The 11,286-nt window shown below is 50.2% G+C and overlaps 1 protein-coding gene across 2 annotated transcripts in view; it reads left to right on the top strand.

Annotated features, from left to right (window-relative positions):
- MAPKAPK5 (mitogen-activated protein kinase-activated protein kinase 5) overlaps positions 1 to 11,286 on the top strand; it is a 34,315-nt gene that overhangs the window by 8,940 nt on the left and 14,089 nt on the right. For both annotated transcript variants that reach the window (XM_015413240.1, XM_015413239.1), the window contains exons 4-7: positions 1,665 to 1,773; positions 8,278 to 8,367; positions 9,227 to 9,322; positions 10,484 to 10,564. In XM_015413240.1, the coding sequence (XP_015268726.1) occupies positions 1,665 to 1,773; positions 8,278 to 8,367; positions 9,227 to 9,322; positions 10,484 to 10,564 (376 nt within the window). The remainder of the gene's footprint in view (positions 1 to 1,664; positions 1,774 to 8,277; positions 8,368 to 9,226; positions 9,323 to 10,483; positions 10,565 to 11,286) is intronic.

Genomic DNA, 11,286 nt, shown 5'->3' with positions numbered 1-11,286 from the left:
CGGTCTGATCTCTTAGCCGTCTGGTTCCCAGCTGCCTCCTTCTGAGTGTTTGTGGCTGATTTCAGAGACGAGCAGCCGAGACGCTGCAACTGGTCTCTTGTTCCTCCTTTTAGCACCAGCTTCTAGGGCAGCCAGACCAAGAGGGCAGGTGAGGTGGCTGCTTCAGGCGATGTGTTTTGGGTGCCAGTAAGGCTGGCGGAATGAAAGACGGAGCTGACTGTGGAGTGTGATCCCCTGGAGAAAACTCTCTTGCTCCCTGAAATGACCGGGAGCTGCATTGACTTGAGCTGTGGCGTAGATCTACCAGCTGGAGCGAGTTCTCATGCGTCCAGCATGTAATGGATTGCAGCGGTCACGTGGTCTTGGGGAGAAAAACCCACAAGTACCTTCATTTTTCCCCCTCCTGAAGCAAGAGAGCATCAGAGTTAGATGCTACCCGTCATATGTTGGCAGTAGCCTTTCGTACGCAGAAAATGGGCTCCCCGTCACTGTGTGGTGAAGGGCTTCGTTCTTCTTAAATGCCGAACAGGCCAGCAGAGCTATTAACCTGTTCTGTAACAGAACAAAGTTTGAGTCCGGTGGCACCTTGAAGACCAACAAAGTTTAAGTCTGGGCAGGGAAAATGTCATAGAAAAAGAGGTGCAGGAGCTCATTAGCATAACTTATTTGCATATGCCACACTCCCTGAACCCACCGCTCAGGCTCCACTGGACTGTTTTGTATTTCGCTATTGGGGGGGGGGGGGAACGTGCATATCTGTCCTCGCGGAGGAAGAAGAGCTTGTACCTGAATAAAACTTGGTCTTAAAGGTGCCACTGGACTGTTTTGCATTGCTAGCTATTTGGGGGCGGGGGGGACGTGCATATCTGTCCTCGCAGAGGAGGAAGAGCTTGTACCTGAATAAAACTTGTTCTTAAAGGTGCCACTGGACTGTTTTGGATTGCTAGCTATGGGGGGGGGATGCACAGATCTGCCCTAACAGAGGAGGGAGAGCTTGTACCTGAAGGCAGGCGGAGGGGGGTGCTGCAACTTACCTGGCTGCTTCTTGCTCCTCGTGGCCTGACTGAGGGTTGCTGGGAGCAGGGGGCGGGGCTTGTTGCATGTGCCCGCCCCTTGGGCTCTTTACTGCCGGAGCTCCGCTCCTGTGCGCTCCCGCAGGAAATAACCCCTGAGTCTGGGGATAAACTTCTGTGTGCATGGACACTTTTTCAGATACATTGAAAGATACTTCCTCAAGTCTTACATATAGATGGAGGGGATAGTTACCAGGGAGGACTAGTTAGAGTCAAGATGCATAAGTAGCTGAGGGAGGTTGGACTAAAGTGGTTGGTAGGACCTGTGAATGGAAGCAAATCAGCATACAAATAAAAGGGTTAACAAACAGATGTGAGAACTGAGTTTGACTCCAGTGGCACCTTTAAGACCAGCAAAGTTTAATTCTGGGCATGTGAGAAGTAAGTGACTTAGCATGCGTAGATGTACACTTCTTCAGATACACTGAAACAGACTTCCTCAAGCATTACATATAGGTAGAAAGCATCTAACCTGTTCTGTGTGGTTGTTTTATCCCGGTCCTCCCTGGCTCGATGTTTTTTTTAAGAAAATGAGCTTAGCTCTTGTTAACATTTGGACTTTGTGTAACAAACTGAAATGCTTTCAAACAGGGCTCGGCTTCTAATTGTAATGGAGATGATGGAAGGGGGTGAACTCTTCCACAGAATCAGCCAACACCGGCACTTTACTGAGAAGCAAGCAAGCCAAGTAACAAAGCAGGCAAGTTTCAACTCTCCCCCCCCTTTCCACCCCACCCCCCTTTGTGTAACCAGCAGCCACGGGAACTGTTTGTAAAGAAGCCGATGGTTTTCTTGGGCCGGGAGGGAGAGAGGCAAGCTTTTTATTAATTCCCCCCCCCCAAAAAAAGCAAAACCCAGCCCCAATCAGGAAGCCGATTGCCTGCTTTGTTATAATCTGACCGTTCCAAAAGTCTGTGCCAGGCTTGGAAGCATCCCGTGTCTATAAACAAGAATTACTGGCATTCCTAGGAGCCTACCCCTCGTGTCTGGGCATGAGTCACTGCGGGGAGCATGGCTCATATGGGGTGGCTGCAAGCCCGAAGCGGTGACTCATGCCCAGAGACATCAGGCAAACCCTCCTGTTTGGGTGGGCAGTGGTGCCACCTCTGCGGATCAGGAAAACACAAAGTGACTGACAGGCTTGTTGCTGCAAAAACTTCAGTGGATTAGAGCCTGTTTTTCTGAATGCGTCCGGTTATTATTATTTTCGTATGGCAGTGGGTATAGTATAGCCAGGAGATGCTAAGGTTGTCTGGCAGTCAGAAGTTCTACTTCTTTTTTGCGTTGTGCACCGCTAGGTGGCGAGCTAGACTTTTTTAAAGGCAAGAGACGTTTCAGAGGTGGTCTGCCATCGCCTGCCTCTGCGTCACGTCCCTGGTATTCCTTGGAGGTCGCCCATCCAAATACTAACCAAGGCCGACCCTCCTTAGCTTCCGAGATCTGATGAGACTGGGCTAGCGTGGGCCATCCAGGTTAGGGTTAATGTATGCAGTGTGTCTTCAGCACAGGTATATAGAAGAAAAAGAAATGTAAACTTGGGGGGTGGAAAAAATTCTGTTTTGTGGTGGCACTTTGCTGAACATTCCATGCGCCCCCAACTCAGTTGGCTCCCTGACCTGTCACTCTGAGGGTGTGCCAATCCACTGGCTGTGTTGCCTAAGTCCCGCCCATAGAAGCGGTGGCCAGCGTCTTGCACTCAGTGTGGTGTGAGGCGATGGACGTGAAGGACGCTCTGGTGGGTGGAGGGTGTGAAGGCCGAGACTCACCATGGTGGTGGCGCCGAGGCCGACCATGGTGGCACCACAGCGGCCGTTGTCAGCCGTGGCTGGGTACAGGTAGCCGAGCGAACTGCGAGCCCTTAGAACCAGCAGCGTCTCAGGCTCACTGTGCTGGGGACCAACGGACGGTCCAGATGCTCCGGCAGGTGGACGTTGAGGAGGCTGAGGCCGACCATGGTGGCGCCGAAGCGGTCGTTGTCAGCCGCCACCGGGTGCGGGTGGGCGGGCGGGCTGTGAGCGGACGGGGCCAGCGCCATGGAGGACAAGGTGGCAAAGGAGGAGGGCAAGGCCGAGATCTTTCTAGAACTCATTGTATTGATTTTACAATGGCATTACTACTAGTATATATATTTACATCCTGCTTTTCCGCTCAGCAAACTGCCCGTGGATGCTAACGGTTAAAAGAAAAATGTTATAAAATGTGTTAAAATCAGTTTAAACCAAAAAAAAATGAAATAAAAGACCCACAATTAAAACATACGGGAATGGAAGGAAATGGCGTTGAGGCAGCGCCCAATGAAACAAAAAAGTCTTTATCCACCAGGTGAAAGCAGTGATGGAAAGGGGCAGACGAATGTCCCTGGAGATATTCCCAGGGATATCCTGGGTAAATATTCTCTTACGTTCCTATGTAAAGTTCAGTTACGTACTGGATATGCAGAGTAACTATTCATAACAGAAGTAATTGGCGATCACACAACAAAAATGTAAAAAAAGCCCTTCTGGATCAGACTGGTGGTCCACCTAATCCAGAACCCTGATTCGCACAGTGGACAGACAGTTGCCCTGAAAGGCCAGCAGATAGAGCCCAGAAGCCAAGACATCCACCCCGGTGTTGCCTCCCAGAACTTGTATTCAGAGCGGTGCTGCCTCTGAATGTGGAGGTTTGCATTAGCCACCATGGCTGGTAGCTATCGATGGCCTTCTCTTCCACGAATCTGCCCCGTCCCCCTTTAAAGCTGTCTGTGCTCACGGCCACAGGCAATCGATTCCAATCTTGAGAGCGATCATTAGAGCAGGGCCTGTGTTCGGAGTGGGGGTGAATGACCCGATTGCCCTCCGTGTGGAGTGTGAGCAGATTTGCCTGTTCCCAGGAGAGACTGGCGAGGCCGAGGTTGGCCCAGGGCAGTAACCTCTGCGGAGGAGATGTGGGCAGTATTTTGGGAAATACAAGTGTGTGCAAAAGCACTGAGTGCACGTAGAAAAGTCTCAAATGCTCAGTTAGGGATTGTTTAAATTTTTCCTTACTGGTCAATTGTGAATTCACAGTAGATCTGCATATTGGGAGGACACCGTGAGGTCTCAAGTAGAGAGAAATGACAAACACACGTAAGAAGAAGAAGAAGAAGAAGAAGAGATTGGATTTATACCCTGCCCTTTACTACCCAAAAGTGCGCGGACTCTAATCTGGGAGAACCAGGTTTTTCCCCGCTCCTCCACTTGCAGCTGCTGGATGACCTTGGGCAAGCCACAGTTCTGACAAGAGCTGTCCTTGAAAAAGAGCAGTTTCTGTCAGAGCTCTCTCAGCCCCACCTCCCTCACAGGGTGTCTGTTGTGGGGAGGGGAAGGGAAAGGGAAAGGCGTTTGTAAGCCGCTCTGGGACTCCTTCGGGTAGTGAAGGGCAGGATATAAATCCAATCTCCTCCTCCTCTCCCTTTATGGTTCAAGCGAAACAACTGTGTTTTCGACAAGAGCCAGTAATAGCTTGTTTTGAGGACCGCGTAGCTGGCAATAGCGAAAGCTGCGGTTGAGTCTTTAGCCGAGAGGGGGAAATGTGGCAGCACCTTGTCTCCGTAGCTGAAATCTGGTACCGGACTTCGTTGCTGCGTGGAACTTTATTGCTCGAATGCGTGAAAGGTTCAGAGGGCCAGTTAGCAAAAACTAGAAGTGTCTTATTGTGGCAATGCCGTGTCATTGCTGAAAATCTCACTTCCTGTGGAGTATTGTGAATGCTTTGGTCTTGAAAACTAAAAGTAATTGGGTGTCATATTCTCCTTTTTAACGTTTTCACTCTGATGGGTCCTTGAATGAAGCAAAGAGTGTTTCTGGTACAACTTGACAAACTTATAAGGAGGCCTTTTTGAGTGCCCCCCCCCCCACAAATACAGGAAAGCTAAAAGGTGCATACACAGTGTGCGATGGCAATAAAAAAGGCAAATGCTGTGCTGTTGATTATTAGGAAGGGGACTGAAAAGAAATCAGCCAGTATCATAATGCCCCTATATAAATCGATGGTATGGCCTCATTTGCAATACTTTATACCAGGGGTGTCAAACATGTGGCCTGGAGGACGGATCAGGCCCCCGGAGGGCTTCTCTCAGGCCCGCAGTGGAACTGGCTGTCTTCTGCTGCTTCTTCCAGTTCTGCTGCTGCTGCATCATCGTAGATTCGCAGCTTACAGATACACACCTGAACAGCATACTCAAGATTGCAACTGCGCAGACATTTTGATGCAATAATTCAATGCAAGAGGTGTCCGTTATCAGACACTATTAAATAAATAAAGTATTGCAAGAGTGCTAATGTTTTAAGCATGTTTTTATTTTAAGTAAAAAAAACCCTTTGTGTTTGTGTCCTTTATAAAGTTTATATCTTCACTACCTGGCATTACATTGTATGACACACATGGCCCGGCCCAACAAGGTCTCATTTATGTCAGATCTGGCCCTCATAACAAATGAGTTTGACACCCCTGCTTTATTAAGGTTCTGGTCACCGCACCTCATGAGCCATGACTTTCACTGACAAAACACTAATAACTGCTTAATGCACTTCAGTCAGCTTAAACTCTGAAAATTGATAAGGCAGGAATTGGAAAGTTTTTGCAAAGATGAGTAGCAGGGCACCTTAAACCTAGCCACGTACAATTTAAGCTCAACCCCTGACATTTCCTGCATTGTGCAGGGGGTTGGAGTAGATGACATAAGAACATAAGAGAAGCCAGTGCTGGACCAGGCCAATGGCCCATCTAGTCCAACACTCTGTCACACAGTGGCCAGATATACCAGGTGCCATCAGGAGGTCCAGCAGTGGGGCCAGGACACTAGAAGCCCTCCCCCACTGTTGCGTTGCCCCCAAGGCACCAAAAATACAGAGCATCCCTTGCCCCAGACCGAGAGTTCCTATCTATACCTTGTGGTTAATAGCCACAATCTTATCTAATTCCCTCTTGAAGCTATCCATGCTTGTAGCCGCCATCTCCTGTGGCAGTGAATTCCATGTGTTAATCACTCTTTGGGTGAAGAAGTTCTTCCTTGTATCCGTTCTAATCCGACTGCTCAGCAATTTCATGGAGTGCCCACGAGTTCTTGTATTGTGAGAAAGGGAGGAAAGTACTTCTTTCTCGACCTGCTCTATCCCACGCATAATCTTATAAAGCTCGATCATGTCACCCCTCAGCCCTCGTTTCCCCAAGCTAAAGAGCCCCAAGCACTTTAAGCCTTTCTTCACAGGGAAAGTGTTCCAACCCTTTTACCATTCGAGTTGCCCTCTCCTGCACTTTTTCCAGTGCTATAATATCCTTTTTCAGGTGTGGTGACCAGAACTGTACACAGTACTCCAAATGAGGTTGCACCCTCGATTTATACAGGGGCATTATGATACTGGCTGATTTGTTTTCCGTTCCCTTCCCCAGCAGGTCCCTTCCAAAGCAACAGAATGAGCTTGCCTGGGTGTTGATGGAAAGTGCCCATTACGTTGCCCCCGACTTATGGTAGCTCCTGGAGGGTTTTCAAAGCAACGGGCATTCCGTGGTAGTTTGCCATTGCATCTCTCTGCGTTAACAACCCTGGACTTCCTTGGTGGTCTCCCATCCAAGTACTAACCAGGGCTGACCCTGCTTAGCTTCTGAGATCTGATGAGATTGTGGTAGCCTCGGCCATCCAGGTCAGGCAGGTGCAACAGTGGGAGGGCTTCTAATGTCCTGGCCCCACTGGTGGACCTCCTGATGGCACCTGGTATTTTTGGCCACTGTCTGACACAGAGTGTTGGACTGGATGGGCCTTTGGCCTGATCCGACATTGGCGTCCAACATTGTTCTTATGCAGCATGAGAAGTGCAGGAGAACCGGTTTTACTATAAAAGCAACTTGCTTTAAGGCAGGCACCATTCACAGCCAGTTTGGTGTGGTGGTTAAGTGTGCGGACTCTAATCTGGGAGAACCGGGTTTGATTCCCCACTCCTCCACTTGCAGCTGCTGGGTGACCTTGGGTCAGTCACAAGCTGTGGCACAGCTGTCCTTGAAAAAGAGCAGTTTGTGTCAGAGTTCTCTCAGCCCCACCCACCTCACATGGTGTCTGTTGTGGGGAGGGGAAGGGAAAGGAGTTTGTAAGCCGCTCTGAGACTCCAAGTGAAGAGCGGGGTATAAATCCAATCTCTTCTTCTTCTTCTCTTCTTCTGTGTGCTCCACGCCTCCCTGCAAGTCAGCCACCTTCTTCTCTGGTGGTTCACCAGTGTGCTTAAGGCTGGTACTAGATGCTTTTCAGTGAACAGATCACGGGATGTGTCCAGATCACGCGAAGTGATGGTATCGCTTTACTCTGCTCTAGTTAGACCTCACCTAGAGTATTGTGTTCAGTTTTGGGCACCACAATTTAAGAAGGATCTAGACAAGCTGGAGGAATGTGTCCAGAGGAGGGCAATGCAGATGGTGAGGGGTCTGGAGACCAAGTCCTATGAGGAAAGGTTGAAGGAGCTAAGTATGTTGAGCCTGGAGAGGAGAGATGATCACCGTCTTCAAGGACTTGAAGGGCTGTCATACAGAGGATGGTGCGGAGTTGTTTTCTGTTGCCCCAGAAGGTCGGACCAGAACCAGCGGGTTGAAATGAAATCAGAAAGAGTTTTCGGCTAAACATTAGGAAGAACTTCCTGACAGCGCCGTTCCTCAGTGGAACAGGCTTCCTTGGGAGGTGGTGGGCTCTCCTTCTTGGGAGGTTTTCAAAGAGAGGCTAGATGGCCATCTGACAGCAATGCGGATCTTGTGAACTGAGGCAGATCATGAGAGGGAGGGCAGGGAGGGTTGCATCAGTGCTTACTTCTTGTTCTTCTGGGCGTGGAACAGTGGTCACTGCGGGGGTGGAGGGGGAGGTATTTGTGAATGTTCCTGCCTTGTGCTAGGGGTTGGGCTAGATGATCCTGGAGGCCCCTTCCAACTCTATGTTTCTGTGAATATTCTAGTGCCTTTATCTCTGCCGGAGCGGACAGAGAACACAGCTTTGCTCCTCTTTCAGCATGTGCTTAATGGGTGCAGAGCCTGGTTATCAATTCGGAGTCGAGGAGCTGCTATCTTGTACGCGGGCCGCACCAAGCCCCTCTGTGGCTCTGCCGCGGGCAGAAGGACCCATCGCCTCTGCCGGGTACATCAAATGCTTTTGTGATGGCGACCGTCTTTTCCGTAACCGAAGCTAACGTCTTGTGCCTTCTTCCAGATAGCCTTGGCTTTGCAACACTGTCATTCTTTGAACATTGCACACCGAGACCTCAAGCCTGAGAACCTTCTTTTCAAGGATAATTCTTTGGTAAGATGGAGACTTTGCCCTTCCTCGCTTTTCTGATTTCATGACGCCGCTGGTTAGTTCACCTCAGGGCGACCCGTTCGGTCTGCCCGCTTCCACCCTTCCTTTGATCATCCCACCCACCATCTGTTCTGTCCCCTTTCCTCCGGCCGCCCGGGATCCCCCGTCGCTCAGTCTGCCTGGCTCCTCTTCTTCCTGAGTCTCCCAGTCCTCTTCTTCCTGAGTCTTTCCCCCCTCCCTCAGACACAAATCTTTGCTTTGCTCACAAAAGGAGCCCAGGTTTGTTAGCATCCTGTTACTGACAGCTTCACCCAGAGCATCGATCGTGTTCTCGAAAGCGGGGTGAGCGCCCCAGTATGTAACGCTGCCCTTGCCAGTTTGGCGTAGTGGTTAAGTGCGTGGACTCTGATCTGGGAGAACCGGGTTTGATTCCCTGCTCCTCCACTTGCAGCTGGCTGAATGACCTTGGGCAAGCTGTAGTTCTGTCAGAGCTGTTCTCTCAAGGACAGTTCTGGAAAGAGCTCTCCCAGCCCCGCCTACCTCGCAGGGTGTCTGTTGTGGGGAGGGGAAGGGAAAGGAGTTTGTAAGCCACTCTGAGACTCTGAGTGAAGGGCAGGGTATAAATCCAATTTCTTCCTCCCCCCCTCCTCTTTTTCTTCCTCCTCTTTTTCCTTCTCCTCTTCTTCTTCCTCCTCTTCCTCCTCCTCCTCCTCTTCTTCTTTTTCTTCTTCCTCCTCCTCCTCTTCTTCTTCCTCCTCCTCCTCCTCTTCTTCTTCCTCCTCTTCCTCCTCCTCCTCTTCTTCTTCCTCCTCCTCCCTCCTCCTCCTCCCTCCTCCTCCTCCCTCTTCCTGCTTGCATTTAGGATGCCCCGGTGAAGCTGTGTGACTTTGGATTTGCCAAGGTCGACCAGGGTGACCTGATGACCCCCCAGTTCACTCCCTACTATGTAGCACCTCAGGTAAGCCACGGAGACGTCTTCCTCTGCACCGTAACCCTCGTCTTCCTTGGTGGTCGCCCATCCAGGTGCCGAGCACGGTCAGTCCTGGCTTGCCTCAAAGCTCGGAGAAGATTGGCCTAGTCTGGGCTATTAGCATGTCCACCTTTAAAATCTCAAGTTTTTGTTTTAAATAATCAGGGTTACTTCACTTGGGTTTTAGTTGTAACTGCCAGCTGACCCCAGGGTTCCAGATGAAATCCAAACTGTTCCGTGAATCTTCCAGTCGCTAATATAGGAACCTGAGCGGATGTTAACAGTTACAAACGTGGATTACATGTATTTTGATAGCTGATGTCATCGTTTCACCATAACGACAGGCTAAGGCAGGGCTTCTAGTGTCCTGGCCCCACTGCTGGACCTCCTGATGGTTCCTGGTATTTTTGGCCACTGTGTGACAGAGTGTTGGACTGGATGGGCCTTTGGCCTGATCCAGCATTGGCTTCTCTTATGTTCTTATAGGAACTTTCTGTCTGGGACAAGGGATGCTCTGTGTTCTCGGTGCTTGGGGGGGGGGGGGAAACTTTGCAAGGCCCTTTAGTGCTCCCGGCCCCACTGATGGACCTCCTGATGGCACCTGGTATTTTTGGCCCCTGTGTGACAGAGTGTTGGACTAGATGGGCCACTGGCCTGATCCAGCATTGGCTTCTCTTATGTTCTTATAGGAACTCTCTGTCTGGAGCAAGGGATGCTCTCTATATTCTGGGTGCTTGGGGGGGCTTCTAATGTCCTGGCCCCACTGCTGGACCTCCTGATGGCACCTGGTATTTTTGGCCACTGTGTGACAGAGTGTTGGACTAGATGGGCCATTGGCCTGATCCAACATTTGGCTTCTCTTATGTTCTTATGTGTAATTAGCAATGTTAACAGATCTGTTCCTGATTAAAAATATATTTTAATTGTTCTTATAAAGTCAGTGGTTTAAAAAATCCTTGGGCCGCTGTTTGAGTGGTTGGGATGCCCAGCCCTACACATGGCTATCCCGAAAGTACAGACAGATTTGCAAAATCTCAGAGCGTTGCTTTGTTTTCTGGAGCCTAGAGAGTCCCCTTTTAAATTGGGTGGGGGGAAGAAATTGTACAGCTAAGGTTAAGGTTGACCCGTGTTTCCCCTCCACTCCCACAGGTTCTAGAGGCACAAAGAAGGCATCAGAAAGAGAAATCTGGTATCATCCCTACCTCACCAACACCTTACACTTACAATAAGGTATGCTTGACCAGGGCGTGTGTGCTTTGTTGATTATGCCGCAAGACAAGTTTCTAGCCCTCATGGCTGAGGAAGTGATTGAAAAGATGCAGAAGTCCCTGAAGCTGGAGTCCCACACTCCGTGCCCGTGGGCACCACGGCACCCGCCAATACCTTTCCTGGTGGCCACCGAGTGCTTTCACAAAGTGGGTGGGGCTAGGTAGGTCTTTTACCCAGCAAGGCTTCTGATTGGATGTGCAGATACAAAGGCATCCTGTAACAGAGCTTCTGCCCGAGATGTTGCCGAGTTTCTATTAGAGTTGGCACTGCCTCCTGTGGCAGCCATTTGTGGATTGTGCCCACTGCTCTGTGTCAGAATTCCAAAGGACCTCACGGGGTTTAAAAGGTTGGGGAACCCTCCCCTGAAGATCCACTTCCTCCTGTCGTGAGCCAGTTTGGTGTCGTGGTTAAGTGTGTGGACTCTAATCCGGGAGGACCGGGTTTGATTCCCCACTCCTCCACTTGCGGCTGCTGGATGACCTTGGGCAAGCCATAGTTCTGATAAGAGCTGTCCTTGAAAAAGAGCAGTTTCTGTCAAGAGCTCTCTCAGCCCCACCTACCTCACAGGGTGTCTGCTTTGGGGAGGGGAAGGGAAAGGAGTTTGTAAGCCGCTCTGAGACTCCAAGTGAAGGGCGGGGTATAAATCCAATCTCCTCCTCCTCCTCCTCCTCCTCCTCCTCCTC

Source organism: Gekko japonicus, unplaced genomic scaffold (assembly GCF_001447785.1).
Source record: "Gekko japonicus isolate JY-2015 unplaced genomic scaffold, Gekko_japonicus_V1.1 scaffold10, whole genome shotgun sequence".
Taxonomy (NCBI): Eukaryota; Metazoa; Chordata; class Lepidosauria; order Squamata; family Gekkonidae; genus Gekko; species Gekko japonicus.
Note: the sequence above shows the minus strand (reverse complement) of the source record. Positions and strands in the feature narration are given on the sequence as shown.